General features: G+C 37.2%; 1 protein-coding gene across 9 annotated transcripts in view; it reads right to left on the reverse strand.

Annotated features, from left to right (window-relative positions):
- Positions 1–63: 63 nt before the first annotated feature.
- LOC123314911 (CUGBP Elav-like family member 4) overlaps positions 64–17,152 on the reverse strand; it is a 550,340-nt gene continuing 533,251 nt past the window's right edge. For 6 of the 9 annotated variants that reach the window (XM_044900363.1, XM_044900367.1, XM_044900372.1 and 3 more), the window contains 7 exons: positions 15,702–15,845; positions 12,647–12,776; positions 12,220–12,396; positions 10,946–11,044; positions 10,296–10,376; positions 7,294–7,452; positions 64–6,923 (listed from right to left, as the gene is read on the reverse strand). In XM_044900363.1, the coding sequence (XP_044756298.1) occupies positions 6,796–6,923; positions 7,294–7,452; positions 10,296–10,376; positions 10,946–11,044; positions 12,220–12,396; positions 12,647–12,776; positions 15,702–15,845 (918 nt within the window). In that variant the 3' untranslated portion in view covers positions 64–6,795. The remainder of the gene's footprint in view (positions 6,924–7,293; positions 7,453–10,295; positions 10,377–10,945; positions 11,045–12,219; positions 12,397–12,646; positions 12,777–15,701; positions 15,846–17,152) is intronic. The other 3 variants (XM_044900366.1, XM_044900365.1, XM_044900364.1) reach the window with 3 other exon arrangements.

Raw genomic sequence — 17,152 nt, forward strand, 5'->3', positions numbered from 1 at the left:
CTGACAGGAAGACAAATCGAGTGTAGTGATAATTTCCGGAAGAAATAAAACATCAGATGGATATGCATTTTATTCAACTTTATTAATTTATAATTCTTTTATAAAGTTTTATATGAATTGGATAGATATCAAATAAATCCAAGTCAATACAATTGTTTTGCACTAAAATATCATGCTATATTTCTATACGTTGTAAAATAGTCCTATTGAATTGGATTTAATAGATAAAAGTTAGTAATAATAATCGAGTTGGGGCATGGTCACCAAACAGATATCCAATATAATGATAATTTCAATGGATTATGTAAATAGTTTGAGCATTAAAAATGTGCTCGACCATGCCTTGATACCTCAACTTGGACTGCATATTATCCATATTTAAATTACATAATAGATACTGTTATTATACAATATAATTATATTAATTGATATAGCGAATTTTACAAACTGTTTGAATAATAGAAAAGTTGAAGGAAAATGGATCAAAATAAATAATGATGTGAAGATTTCAAGGTAGAAAATTCCAGTAAGTTTCTATCCTTCATAATAATATATTTTTACAATATAGTATTACAAGATTTTCAGTAGTTTATAAATATTCAAATTCAATTAGCTACTACATAGTATTAGATGATAGTAATAAGATTTACTTCTCAATATTTTGTGTGAATTGTTATCTATTAGTACTGACATTCAGATTTAATGGTTTGGATTGTTTATGGGTATCGATGAATCTTGATGATTTCTATATATTTATCCTCATCGTTCGAATTTTTACATGTTCTCTGGATTATTATTGATACAACTGAACAAATACATATTTTCACCTCTTATGTACAAGAATTGTTTACTCACACCATTAAGGTTATTTAACCACCTAATTTAAAACAATTTTTACAAGTAAATCTGGTTGATAGTTTTATTTGATAGACAGAACTTGAGAAAATTAAGGATTATTTTACTGCACCTTCACCTCTGAATTGATATTAAACATTTTCTCCCCATATAATCAAAAAAGAATGAGTTCAATATCAACAATAAGAGATGAACACATAATTATAGAAAGAAGAGTAACATAAAACAATGAATGAAGTGTAATTTATAAAAAAATGGATTTGATATGTCATCTAGATTTGAAATTATTTCAAATTTCCTATAAATGAAGAAATAATTTCTTGCATTTCCATAATATATCATCGTCCCTATTCAATCATTTGAAATTCTGTCTATCAATAAGAAAGTTCGAATGAATAACCTGCGGAAATATTCAACGTCACAAAAATGGTACGCTTAGCGAAAGTGCTACATCGAGTAGCTTGCCTTAAGAGATTATTGTCTGGACATGGCAATTGACTAGAATAAATAAGGTTTATTCCAATGAAGTGTTCCCACTCTCGAATATATATACATACAGTTTCTGCAGAGAACATGTAAAATTTCCAAGTGATGATTGCTGTGTTGATTATAGGTATAGGATTGCCCACTTTCTTTTAGGTCAAGCATATAGGAAATGAAAAAATTTTTCCGCTTCAAAGCTATAACTGTCAAGAAAAGTTTACTAGTAACCTAAAGAATTGATGATTCTTGATTTTGAATATCGGAGGAATCTAGATTAATTCTATTATTGTTTGTTTTTGTTGCGAGTTTGCTGAGGATAGTGATTTATTCCAGTTTTATATGTATATCATATTATTAGTTATTCACTGCTCATATCTGAATAAATAGTTCACTCAATAAATAAAAATAAATAAGATATAACAGTTATTAAATAGTTCAAATATTCCAACTTTAATCTACAAAAATAAATAACTGCATTGGAAATAAACAAATAAATGACTAGAACAGAAGATGAATTATTTGGAGTTAGCCTCATCTCGTTTTAAGCCAAATCCGAGAAAATAACATTTGTTGGTCCCAATTTTCAACATTGGGGATCTGCAATTTTTATGTATATATCGTATTCTGAATATTTATCTTTTTCATCCAAACCGAGATCATTCTGAGCTTTTTGAATGTGATACTTTGGGGTCGCATATCTGTTCCTGTTCATATCTCCATGTACCACAACACATAATAATATATTGATAGATTTTCTCAAAAAGCCAACAAACAAATTTTAACTGCCAATAGTCAATACCTGATATCAACCTGAGAAATTATCTCGAGAAAGAAAATATATAAGTAAGTCTATAAACATAAATCAACTTGAAAATATAGATAAGCTACAATGGTCTCTGGCGCCATCTGTTAGGATGGTACACTAACACTAAACACTTAAATTCATTCTAAAATTGACGGTTGAGTATCGCTGCATTTGAGGCAAGCTGATCGCAATCACTCCGTTGTTTCTAGAATGGGCTATCTATTTGTTCAATTGGTCTATGGTCTATAAACAGTTGTTTTAAAAGGAATCTGCGATGTTTCACAGCAGTCTGAAATTTTATATTCTTCTTTTTCTGATATTCAGAGAAATTTTTTTTGACTGAACTTTTCGCCCTATTCTGAACTTAAATTTGCTCAGCCGCTTCAGCTTATTTATACAGCGTGACTCATTAGGAAATGCGCATACAAAACCAGGGTATCATTCTTTATTATTACCCAGATTTATTGTTTTTCCTCATTTTTTCTATTAATCATAACTTATAAACCACACTACACATTTTCGTAATTTGATTGGTACGTTTTTTGTCCGGAATACTGTCAATTGAAATGAGGAAAAATTTCGTATTGCAGGTCCGGCCTCAAAAAATTAATTCAGATTCACAGTCTTGAACTAGGCCGACCCTGGAATAAGACTTTCGTTATTATTTCTGTAGAATCCACTGGGGACAGAGAATATAAGGACCAAATATCAGAGAAATATGTAGGGTGGTTCATAAGTTAGATTAATTGAATAAATGAGGTGAATCTAAAACCCCTTGTATCTTGGTGAAAAAGGACGATAGATCTATAAAATTGGGTTATTTAGAAGAACCTCGCTGTCCCTATCTACCCTGTGTGTATGAGCAATTCCCAATTAATCAAATCAGGATCTATTATTGTGGTGTTTGGTTATGGTATCAAACAGACGATGGTATTATCTGAAAATTCACTGAAACAGGAAGAGATATGTCCGATGCCGTATCACCAGGAGGCATTTCCGATAAACGCCTCCCTTAATTGATAATATTCTCGAGGTATTAATCATAACTCAGCTGACTATACCTATTCCAGCTATGTTCGAGCTTACCTACTAATCTCATATAAAATCGTTAGTCGGAATTCAAAACGACTCTGGTGACGACTAGAGCGACAAAATAACGGCAATGAGAAAGCCTCCCTAAATATGAATTATTCAGATTATCAAATATAAAATATAATTTTTACCCTCGAAATGCTAGGATGTCGTTCGGAACTGATGATCAGAACGGACTATATTTTGTATAAAACGGTGCCATATTATGACTCCATATTTACAGCGCAATGGTATATGTGATGGCACGATGGGGATGGCGTCCAGCTAGGGACGCGTCCGTAGGTACATTTACTAATATATAAATACGACGACGCCATCTTAAAGATGAGAAACAGTTACGTAAATAATTGCAAAAACATACCCTGTATCCTAGAATCACTTCGCTGCTTTTTTTTTTAATATTATGATTATTATCCGCTCTTGTCATCCGTGATCATACAGAATTTTGTCTCTCTACTTCACTGAAAAACCAAAGTGGCGAAAGCGCCTATCCAGCGTCAGCGAATCTATTCATTTCTCTCCCGAAATTTTTTTCGCTTGTAGGCCGAATATGGACTTTCCCCAAAGGCCAACGGAGCCTCCCCCACTCTCAGTTCTATATAGGAATGACAAATAGCAAGCGTGGAATGCACTACTTCTAAAAAACCAACTTTTCAAATTTTAGCAAAATTTCTTCTGATGTTAGGTACAAAATTAATGGTAATAATATAAAACAATACAAAAAATATGTTCACCTAATGGTGTCAGTCGATCTGTGTTTAGTAATATTGCACAATATATTTCAGCTGAAAAGAAAAATATATGTATATTAAATTCAATAGTTACTCTATATTATGATCACTAAATATATGCCTTAAATACTAAAACTATACGTGAACCAACCCGATATTCCGCCCTCTCAGAAATTCAAGATATACAAGGGACTTTTTTAAACAATGAAGCCATCTACTTTTGTACTGCGCAAGTTAGTCTAATGCTTCCTTGAAATAAACAAATCTACGCTTCCTCCAAAATCAACCGTGATGGCCAATAATAACTATCGTCCGTTAAGAGATCAAGTTTATCAGGTTAGTTCAAGGTACCCCTAAATTATATCTATTCATACTAATACGCAATCATTGCGTAAATGGATAATTTGACTAGAGCGATACACCTCAGTGTACCTGATGATAGGACAGTTTGTTAGTCCCAAAAAAGCGTCAACTAACTCCTCAACAACTATTTTGGCTGAAACGCACAACTTTCTTCTGATATATAAACCTATAAATAGATAAAATTATCAATAAATCGAGAACGTATTGTTCTAAAACCGATAATAATCCCTAAGCATACAGGATGTCCAAAAACTTTCAGAATGAAAATTCTTTCTCGATAAATACGATGTCATCTTTTAAAGCAAAATTTACAATAGTCAGGGAAGAGTTTGAGGATATCGATCCGATCGGGAATATGTACAACATTTTTAACATCTTTACATGCGTCGAAACAGCTCGATATGTGCATGACAAATAAAAAAATTCCATCAAATTTCTTGCGGTGGTATGAAGAGGCTCAGATCGTTATTCCCTAGTAGTGCCTTCAGTCTTTATTGAAAAGATATTTGGAGGTGAGACAACAATTAAATAACGAATACTCTCCATGTCTTGACTCGTTTCGTTGGAGGAAACAAGTTTCGACCAGTAATTGTTAAACTGATTAACAAAAAAAACATGAACTTCTTCCATTCTCTACATCATTATGCCTATGATGGATTAAGTTTAGACTAGTAACTGGGAAGATACATATATAAACTTCTGACAATCAATCAGATATTACCATACCAATTTGAGTATGATGGCGTGGAAGTTTCGACTAGTAATTGTGGAGGAAATTCACCCCGCTGGTTTTCACGCCATTGCGATGTAGAGGAAGTGAAGAGGTTCACTGGTAACTGCAGAGAAACTGGTGGTTATCTGACAATAAGTCTTTTTACTACTTTGAGTATGAATGAAGGGGAAATTCGACTAGTAATTGTGGAGGAACTCAAGTAATTCTCCATTTTCATTGCAGGGGAGTAAAAAGATCAGACTAGTAAGAAGAGTTTAGACTAGTAATTGTGGAGGAACTCAAGTAAGAAATATGAACTATTTTCAGTTAGTCTTCACACAACCGCCATAATAAGGAAGCAAAATTTTTAGACTAGTAACTGCGGATGAACCGAAAATGAAAACAATTCATTATTCTCCACTCTTGTTTCGACTAGTAATTGTGGAGGAAATTGTAACAATAGGTCTTTTTACTACTTTGAGTAGGAATGAAGGGGAAATTCGACTAGTAATTATGGAGGAACTAAAGTAAAAATACGTTATTATCCATTTTTATTGCAAGGAAGTAAAAAGATCAGACTAGTAAAATGAGTTTAGACTAGTAATCGTGAAGGAACTCAAGTAAGAAATATGAACTTTTTTCAGTCTTCACACCACCTTCATAACGAGGAAGCAAAATTTTTAGACTAGTAACTGCGGATGAACCGAAAATGGAAACAATAAGTTTATTCTCCACTTTAGTTTCGACTAGTAATTGTGAAGGAACCGCAGTTGAAAAAGTGGATTATCTGTCCCTTCCCTTGCATAAAATTCTCTATACACAATGAAGAACTTAGCGGAATAAAGGCCTATCAAATACTTATCCGATAGTAGTTTTGGCTCTTTCTTTAGTTATATGATAACATGATCTAATATGATACTTATAACTATATAATTCGGATGGAGCCAGCTTAAAGGTAATTTCATTCTGAAAGCTCACAGATAGGATCGTGTCCACCAGCTCACATGGTAATTTACGGAAACTTCGACCAACCTCAAGCTCTATATAACTTAAGTGTTACCTCTACATCTTTCCTGCATTTATATTTTAGTATATAGTTGGTACTTTTTTATGGATTATGTCACTTAACAATAGTAGAAACATTATAGCTATTTTTTGTATATAATATTGTTAATAAATATAAATATGTTATGGTTCACATGGCTCTGTAGCCGCTTCACCATGGGCTTCTTAATTTAAGTACTCCGAGCTAGGTATGCGCTGTGAGAAGCTAAGAATCACAGTAGGCACGACTAGGCTAATTTGGCAACGTTGCGGCCGGCGGCGACAAGTCTCGGAGGAGTTTCTTATATATTCAATTAGGTATAAGTAGATTAACACACAATACACACAACGAATCAATTAGAAATTGTCTCAAAATATAGAGGTACAGTTTATTTACGAACGAGAAGACGAAACGGCCTGTACAATCAAACACTGATTTGTTATTTAGTCACAGCCCATTTGGAATTTCTCGAAGTGCGAGAGCTGCCGCGGCCGCGCCGCGCATGCTCGGAGTTCCGCTAGAAGTGCCTCAGTTTGTTTTTACCTAATTATCAATAATTAATAAAAATAAATTAAAATATAATATTATGTGGTATAATATTATATAATATGCGTAATATTGGAGATTAATATCTAGTATACTCTAATGGCTGTAGGGCGGTTGCGCAGAGCATCTCATCGCCTCTGTTGAGATCTGGATTTAGCTGAGGTTAATACGGCCTATTCGCGTCCTTTGGCCTCTTCAGTTGCACCTTGAGTCTCTTCATGCCTATTTGGAAGCCGTTCATGGCTTGGATGGCTGCTTGAGCGCTTGTGGGGTTGTCGAATGATACAAACCCTATAAACATGAAACAATCAGTTATTTTCTCGAAATTCTGCCAACGTATTGAAAAAACCATACAGTTTGCATGGAAAATGGATAATAGAATACATGAGTGTGTGGACAATGTTTAAAGACTTTATTATTGATATAGCCCCAAAGAAAGGCGCAGATGCTCAAACAGGTGAGCCCACGTCCCCTCTCAGTGAGATCAGCCATCACTGTCATCATCTGTCACAAAACTGCTAATGATATTCGAGCTCTGTTGGCTGTAGCCGCATTCTGCTGTCAGATGTCACTCAGACCAGAGACAAGAGACCCTTTCTCTATGGCTCAGACCGTGTTCTTCAGCAAAACAAAACAAACAACGAAAATTACGAATACTCACCGAAACATTTACTCTGATTTGTGGCACGATCAATGAATACTTTCGAACTTATCACGTTTCCGAAAGGTAGAAACATCTGCATGAGTTCGGCGTCGCCGAATTCCTGGGGTAAGTGATATATAAACAAATTACATCCTTCTGGACCAGATATGGAACAACCTGTAGATGAAACGACATTAGTGCGAAACCGGAATCGGGAGGGCTCTATTCAATTATACGCACGAAATTGAATATTTCATCAGGTAGACAGAATGGCATAAGGGCCAAATTGGATTTAATAAATGATAAAATCGAAATTAAACTATTCGAAGTATGAACTGACAGCGCACACGTCAGTGCGAAATTCAATTTGTTTCGTTTTTTGCGCGGACTTTGTGTTGGATTTTATCCAATTTGTCGGCGCTTTGATCTGCGATCCGTCGAATAATTTTGGGGCTCGTAGGCAATCTGTACACCTGATGGAATTTTCTCGACGTGTCCGTTACTTTTTCGGCATTTTTCTCCAGACAATCGAATTCTTATTGCAACTTATTTGGAGGATAAGAAATAAAAACTGCTTGCTCATTTTTCTGTATCGTTGGAGCTCGCTCAGGCCCTGAATAACTTTCTGTGGCCTTCTGGTGGATCAGAAGATTCTAAGTAGATTAAGTTAAATCAAATTAAAAAATTATAGTCCGGACCTGAGCATCGTCATATAACTTAAATATACAAGAATATACCATTATAAAAAGAGAATGAATCAAGAAATAAGTTCTGGCTTAATGAGAAACTAAAATTACTCAGCAAACGCTCCTGGAGAAACTTGTAAAAAGCAAACTTTCGTCCCATTTCTCCAATATGGCCTAATTTCAAGTTTCTCCTAAAAACTTCACATTATATAATACATCGAAGAAACAAAGAGGAAATAACGATTTTAGCCAAAACCAACAGAATATATTCATACCACATTTAGAAGAATGCAACAGTTAAACACTTAAACATTAAGAATAGAAACAAGAAGTATATTGTCAAAAATAATTCGTTAAGCAATTCGTTTATGAGAATGATGTAGAAGATTTCGATAAGGTGAAAGTCTTTCAGACTAGTAGTATCCACCTTTCTATAAATTGATTCGAAGAATGAAGTCTTCTTTGCTCTAACTGAAGAATAATTTTCTCTTGGGTTATACAATACCATTGAGTATTAATTGGGTTATTAACTGGGTTGAATACTCAAAGGTACAATACCCAACTCCAACAATCATTTATGTGCGTTATTTAAATCTTAAATGATAGTTTTTCAATAATAATTCAATAATAAAGAGGGTATTGTTTTATACAAATAGCCATAATCTTTGAGGCACTATTTTTACAAAGGTATTAACTTCTCACGAACGGTACTAAGTACGGCCGTGTCTTCTCTAGAGTTAACGAGAGTTCTCGGGAAGCGAATTTTGTTGATATTTGAATGGCGACCAGTCAGAGTAGTAAGGAATTGTAGAAGGAAGAGGTGATAAAGCAACAAGTTTAAAAATAAATTGATGTGTAGCATATTAATTCTTATTATTGTTTTGTAATCATTGTATCTTGATAATAACAGTAGGTGCCATACAATTTTGTTTTTTATCAGTATAAATTTCAGGTATATAATGTGTAAAAGTCCATTCCAATTGGACGAGAGGTTGAAATAACGCCTCGAAAGAGATAGGAAGGACTAGAATCACCGCTGAAAAATATTTATTCGGCCCATAAAAATTTTACTCGGCCGCATTTTAGGGCAATTTCATTGCCGCGTCTCCCCTGGAAACTGACGCAATAAAACCAATGCGAAGAATAGTAATATGGCCATAATCAAGGAGAGTTCCATATTCTGCATTTTAAATGTCACGGTTTTAGCTTCGTATTATCAAGGACGTTAACTGAAAATGGTCCAGTTTTTATTCCTTCTCGCCCTTTTGAGTGTTTATGCGCGCCTCTCACGGTCTGCGCGTAAAGAATTCAAGGGGCAATAAGTACGGAAAAGTTTGATTGCGGAAATATAGACCTATTTCGATAGATCGAACGGTTTTTCAGAGGCTGTTATAATAACCTTGAGTGTACGAAGGACTGAAACGCGGTAAAGGTTAAACATTGAAAGGAGAATTAAATAATGATGATACTCGAGTGAATTTTCTTGTTACAGCGACTGACTCATGTCCAAAAATCAATTTGCGAGTGGGTAAATAAGGCACTGAATCTCCTTCATGCATATCTTCAGAAATTTCCTACATATTTTACTCTGACAGACTCGTGCTCCAGAATGGAATCAACGAAAATTGTTAATAAATATTCATTGCAGCCCCCCCAAACTTCCAGGGTGAAATTATGGTGGATAATAATTCAGAGACCCTTTCTCCACGGTAGAAAAAATCCCAGAGCAAATTTACCGTATTATTTTATATAAAATATCCGAATCCGTCCTATTTTCGTGGAAAATACGATATCGTTTGTAGTTCCTGGAGGCTGTTGGGCATAGTTTATGAGCAATGACCCTCCACACTGAGGACAAGGGGATTGGAAAATATCGAGATTCTCCACAAGAGGAGATGTTATCCAGTAGTTGAGCTGTTCGTTTGGAAAATATTGAATTCAGCATTGAATGTACTCGTAGTTACAATCACAACTTCAACTAAAATTTTTTTGAGTAAAATATTGAGTTTTTCAACTGTTTCACAATAGTAAACAAAGTGATCTCATTTTCAATTTCCCTGAACGAAAAACCTTTGTTGAATTTGCATAATTAGAGCCCACAGCATGATTACTATTTTGCCAACCCACTCTTGGTTATTGAATTTGTTTATTGGGTTTTATTTGCTCCATTTATTACGAGTCAATTCCTGGTTTACTAGAAAGGTGGGTAAGGAACTTCGATAATCTATTCAGATCAGAGGCACTGAAGCCAATACCCACGTGAAAATCAATCTTTCAGAAAAGCAACCTTCTACATCATTCAGCAACGTAAAGGTGAGTTCTATTAGTTCTTACCTTCTCTTTGTGCAGGAGCCACAGCCGACATCGGTTGGGGAATGGCCTGTGGGAATTGGCCATAAACGGCGGGATAAGCTGCTGACAAATATAAACGAATCACACACATACTGAACAATTGATGCATCCAAACATGCCAATTATGCAACTGATATGTTCATGTTTGGGTATTGGATACGATATACGTCGTTCCAGTTCAACAGCTATCGCAATTAGCAGTGGCGGTTTTCGTGAATGACCAACGATTTACCAAACAGTCATTGTGTCTCTCTTTTGGAGACATTCTTCGAATGTTTTGCTGATGTACACTTCACTTTCCGGAGACAGTTCGTAATTTTAATATGTAGCAATAATAGAGACACTATTTTTCATCATATCTGTATGCTCGAGAAAAACACCCTCACCCAAATTCTGAAATAAGCCAAGAATACTGCACTCTGCAGAGCTGTTGAACTGGAACATGTAAAAATATCGATATGCTTATCGAAATAACGTTTGATATCTCCATGATGAATACGAAATAATTAAAGCAACATCCAACACGATGGTGTATAACATCGAACAAAGAAGTGATGTCAAGCTACACTTAAAACACTTCTGACATTTAATAATATCGATGTAACAGTTGGCAATCAGAATTTTCTACTCACCAACACCAGGATAAGGCTGCATGCCTGGATATGCTGCGTGTTGTAAGGCTGGCTCTCCGTTTGGTAATCCTTGTGCGGATATAGATAAATGTAGTGCGTCTGGAAAATTCCACAATTTCAGAAAACACAAACACAAGCACGTCATGTATTATTATGTTGAATGAGAGCAATTGCAATTTCTGGACAACATTTTATTCATTATTGTTGGTGATGTAGGTTGGCTAGAGTTCAGACTTACAGAACTCTGACCAGGTATATGTATTGTTCTTGTGCCCTACCCTGTTGAATTTCGTCACTTCATGAGGATCAAGATCTGTTTTATGTATGTACCACAAGCAAGCACATACACATTACTTGTCAAATATTACCCAGTCAGCAGTCATACGAATACTGGAAGCTCAGTATTATGGTTCCTTCAAGGTTCTGGTGTAGGTCTGTGAAGGCACTACGGGAGTTTTTCCGTAGGGTTATTTTTAACCCCTTTTAAGGTTTTTCCCAAGACCACAACAAAGGTCTGTTGTTAACCTTGATACCCTTCTCGTGAACTCATCGGCTTGTATATCTTCTTTAATGTGCTGTACCCAGGTAATCCTACTGTCTTGGAGAGGTTACAGCTGCACCAAAGCTTTTCAAAAGCTCTAAGTTTACGAGTCATCACTTATCCAGAATGAATGCACCGAAAGTGTCTGAGAATCCATCAGAAAATCAGTCCGCGACAACTGGATTGGCTTCTTTGTATAGAAGAGGGAAAATCATTGAATCTTTTCACTTGTGTGAGTCCTGGACTAAATTTCAGAGGCGATCTTCGTTTTGTAACTCTCCTAGCTTTGAAGTGGCTTTTGCCAAGGCCACAGAAGGGTTCATGTCCAACAGGTTCGACTTTTGATTCGCACTTTTACCACAGTTGCTTGGCACCCACAGGAGAGTCCCTTACTTCATTGCCTTTACGGTTTGCAGCATAGGTTAGCAGACATTTGGACTACCTTTGTCGATTATATCTAAGAAATTCGTGAAGAAGAGGCAGTAGATTCAAATTCTCAAGAGGGAAAGACCATTACACATTCCATGCTCCACTGAGTTTTTTAGATTTTTCTAAGACCAGCTTGACGGAGGAGATCTTCGGACGTTTTGCAAATTTGTTTCAATAGTTGTGCACATATCGAAGCAATAAATGATCAAATGTGGACTGAGTTAAGTGAATACTAACGCTACCTATTTTCGGATCAGAAACGTGAAAGTTATTTAAAGAAAACGAGAACAGTGATCAAACTTACGGGCAGGGTAGGACTGGGGAATTCCGTTCGTATAAACCCCTTCAGTTCCTCCTGGTTGCCCGTTGGGGGTTTGCGCCGCCATGTTGAATGTCGGCATTGTTGGGGACGGGAGACTTGGAATTGTTCCATTCACGGGTTGTCCGTTGCCACCACCAACCTCTGCGAAAAAACAATCACCTACTTAATTAAATTTAAATGATTACTGCCCTTCAGATTTGAATATGTTGTAATGAGCAAGTTATTCAGCAAAAGTCTAGTATCCGCCATTTTAGAATGAGAATGCAGCCGGCGGTTGCAGTTGTGAAAACCATTCGGCAGTTTATTAAGTTTCATATTTCCATTAGTCGCTTTTTGAGGTCAGAAAAGTCTGATTTATATCCAGAATTTTGCTGTTTTCCTTATTCTTAATTGTCCTATGATTACTCACCAGATGTGGGTGGGACCACAGAGTTCGCCATACCGTTGATGGTAGCATGGGGGATTTGCGTGGCTAACGCCGCCATTGGATTAATGTAAGTACCTTGTGCACTTGCTGCAGCCATCAAAGCTGCTTGTTGCTGTAACAAATTAGGAACAATTATCACCGAGTCGAATGTACGGTTAGTTAGGTCGCATCAATGGACTGATATCTTTGTCAGGATCACAGATAGTCGGAGATGTAAGCGTATTGACGGAATTACAAGCCAAATTTGTATCTGTCGATACTGGTAGAGTCGAAAATTTTTTTGTTCTGAACATGTAGACTAGTACACCAACACTTTTGAAAAACGGTTGAATAGTACAGTCAACTATATGAAAATGCGGCTTTATTTAACGAACGACATCCTGGCAAAAATGTATCCGCTGCTTACGTTCTCCAACAGGTTGCCAAATTTGACGTTACTGGTTCAGTCGAAAACAAAAATAGGGCGCATGACAGAGGCGAAGCGAGGGACGTGGCTGTCTTAGGTCATGTAGCAATAGATCCGAAATTTGGTACTTGAGGACCCAAAAATTTGTTCCCATCTGAAAAAAAATCGGGGATCTTTTGCTCCAGGTCATGAAGATGTATTAAGGCTTTTTTTGGGGATTTGTGATTTCAGTGAAAATTTTTTCAACTATATTTCAGATGCTGTTCAACACAGTGGTTGCTTCGTGGAAATTGTTAGTGAAGTTGTGTAGAAAGCTGGGGTTGAATTCCGGAAAGTCAGTATCAATATGAATTTCCCGGAAACGGATTCAAATCAGAAGTTTCATTTATCGAAAACGAGCGTTCGATTCGGAAGATCCTTTGATTCATCAAGCGAGAAAGTTATTCTTTCGAAGCGGCAAAAACGTTTCGACGAAAACCCATCATAACCGTTGCGCAAATCCAAAAAAAAAACTCATAACAATGGCGAAAGACTGGATTCACTCCAGGACGCGACAAACGAAGTCGACACAGTCGAAAACTTCGATATTTTGTCGGGAAATTAATTCGAGCTCCATAAAAGGGACCGGAGCGGAACGAATGCACATCCCCATGTAAACGATGTTTAATGGAGATCCCTGGCACGATATTTGAATAATATGATGGAATAAGAAGCGCGGAAAGAGCAGCGAGATGTTCTCTGCCGAGCGCTGAATGTCAATTATATTCTTTTTCAATAAAGCGGACGACGCGAATGAATATTCAGTCTTTATTAAAAGTCGTTTGATATTCGGTTTTGCCGGCTCCTTCTCGGCGGAAATTAGACCCTCTACTACATCGAGCGTTTCGTCGAATCGCACGAACGAGATCATTAGGCTGAAATGCGTGTTTGAAAATCTCCACCATTCGAAATGACCGAATCATAACCATTTTTTGGGTTTCGTCCCTCGCAGGCAGGTGATACCTTGCGATTGCGGTGAGGTCGACATACGGACAACAAAAGAAGCATTAGAACAAGACGAAAAACGCACAAAAATTTCGACAAAATCAGACGTAAGCATTTGAAGAACATGCCTTGGAGGATGGACACAAATCAATTCTCGACACAATAAGCGAATGTTCGTGGATGAACATGAAAGCCATCGAGATCTACAAACATAAAAATCAACAGAAGAGAAGGAACTTCCGCAGCACATAGCGCCTGGCTGCCAGTAATCGATAAGACAAAAATAAAACCAATGTGGAAGAGATGACCTTCGAATACGTTACCGTGGCACTGTGGTATCTCATGGTGAACATTTAATACACCAATAAGAATTAACTCTGAATTGAACTTGCCAATTTGCCATCGTCAGGACAACTATTATTGTAGATGTAGATCTTTTGTTCTCTACCCTACACATTCATAGGAACCCAAGGAGGTCGTCAGTGATGTTGATGAAACCGACAACATCCTTAGGGGCCTTAGTCGTAACTTGTGAGTATCCAGGACCAGTTTCCCAATATGAGTGGTTCTTAGGCCAGCCAGCTCTGGACACTTGCATACCATGTGTTCAGCTATTTCTGCTTTTGATCCACATAGCCTACAAATCTCATCTGCTGACTTACAAACGGCACAAATGATATTTGTACCGACAGTGTCCTGTCAACAGTCCCACCATCACCCGAAGCTCAGCTCGTGACAGCTTCAGCAGTTTTCTGGTGTAGGTAGGTGAAATCATCACGAATGTCTTGACTGAGTAAGTCCAGGAGTGTTTCTCCAGGGGGTTATTCTGTTGTTCAACTCCCATTGTTGGACCGTTGCCTTAATTGGTATTTTCCAAACCAAGGAAAGCTCAGGTCCAGCAGGTGTTAACCTCGATGCCTTTTTTGCAACACTACAATGCCCTGGTTCCCATAGTAGTCACTTTGTTGTCTCTGGCCAGTTGCTTTATGGTATACGGAACTCCCATGTCAGCAGAGATTTTTGGCAGTGTGATTCCAAGGACCTAACCTGGCTGTTCGTGGTGATATAGATATGCGCCTCTTTGAAGTTTATTTTAAGACACTCCTCAGCGCATACGTAAACAGCCAGTGTCTCGGTCTGTAAAATAGAGGGTTCACTTCCCAGGGCTTTATAAATCCTCAGTTTAGGTCCATATACCGGTGCCCCTTTCTGATTTTGATCCATCAGTAAACCACGTCGATAACTTTTTGTCCAAACGATTTACGAAACTTATTGCACTAGTCGGTATGACCGTTTCAAAGGGCGTTTCGATATCGAAAATGATTGGCATGACATCCGATGGTTTTGCCAAGAGGTTTGACTTAAGTTGATTCAATATGCTCATATGTAGGATATTAAGGGTCAGGACAACTAGATGGAGAACGTTCCACCGAAGAAGAGAAGATGGTTTCGGTCTCTTTTGACCTCGTCAGAGTAACACAGCTCCTTCTCCGATGGAAAAACGGTTGGAATTGATGGACCCTATTTAAATACTGGTAGTCGCTTCTAAGTATTATCGAGCGCCATCCAGTATGACGACACCGCTGGCATCAGCGGTTTTTCTTGTATTCAATTGGAATACACGTTCTACAGAGTGACCAAACTTACCTGTGCGTAAGCTCCATAAGCACCGAACTGGTTGAACACGAAGGGGTTGAGTAAACTCATGTTTCCGGCCATCTGCTGCATACGTCTCAATTGGCGTTCTTTTTCTGTATCGGCAAACTTTACTACTAGGCTGGAAGAAGCTCCCTGAAAAGAAAAGATCAGTGATTATAGAAATCGATACCACAGAAAATGAGATGAGACAAGAAACTGCGAACAAAGAACCAATTTTGTTCAGCTAGTTATATTTTCACCATCATTTTGGCAGTTTTTCGGACGAGAGTATCAGGAAATCTCTCTGAATTCCTTGATTCTCTTTCGACCGAATTGAGAATTTAATAATCCGTATGATTTGTAGGTTTAAAGCTATAACCTTCAATAAAGTTTTCAACTTCCAATGATTAAACATAAATGACTCGTTCTTATGTCAGTTCTAACAGCACAAGAGACGCCGTCTGATGAATAAACATCGAGGAAACACTAACGTTTGTTCATCTCGCGTCATCGCCAAGACTTCCAGGAATTTCCCCTTAATTTTGGTGCTCCGGCGACTGGCTCAAAATTCCCAATTTCTGCGAAATTGCAAGGAAACATTCTCAAGTTGGGTCGCTTACAGCTACTTTATGTCTTGACTCCCACTACCAGACGGAATTCTGGAATTCCACTAACTTTTAATCAATTATATTATTTCCCAGAAAATGCCATTTTCTTGTTTGCGCGATATTATTGAAAGTTATGTTGCGAACGTGACGGAATTGGCGATGGTCACGGAATGAGGACGGAATAAACGATTGGTCCGAGGCTATTTCCGGGAGAGTAAGACATTTCTAAGAGGGGGATGCAAGGGTTGAAAGGAAAACTAACGATAGATCTTGACGAGACCCTATTCGAACGAAAGTGGTAGCTTTTGCTAGTCGAAATTCGGACAAACCGAATTCATTTCGAAATAACTTTTTGAGGTGTGCATCGATTTTGATCGTTTTGCTGTCTATTCGTAGCCTATTCCATCTAGTTTATCACCTGAAGTCTAGTCTGCAGGAATTTCGATGGAATTGGATGGTATATAGAGTAGAACTGATATTAGTAATTTCTTCTAAACTTCTGAACACCCTGTGGAGGTAATTAGTGACGCAATGATGGGTCTTTGAATGAGTTCTTGAAGCCTGATCTTCTGTCAACATTTTCCTGTTTAATTCACGTCAGTAGCTCCTTTCTGGAAGGAAATACGCGGAGTTTCATTCGAAAAAACGTATTTCCTTCCAGAAAGGAGCTACTGACGTGAATTAAACAGGAAAATGTTAATAGAAGATCAGGCTTCACAAGCTCATTTAAAGATTTATCATTGCATCACTGATTACCTCCACAGGGTGTTCAGAAATTTAGAGGAAATTCCAACTTTCAGTTCCACCTTTTATACCATCGAATTCAATTGAAATTCCTGCAGACTCGACATC

The sequence above is a fragment of the Coccinella septempunctata genome, chromosome 6 (genome assembly GCF_907165205.1).
Source record: "Coccinella septempunctata chromosome 6, icCocSept1.1, whole genome shotgun sequence".
NCBI classification, from domain to species: domain Eukaryota; kingdom Metazoa; phylum Arthropoda; class Insecta; order Coleoptera; family Coccinellidae; genus Coccinella; species Coccinella septempunctata.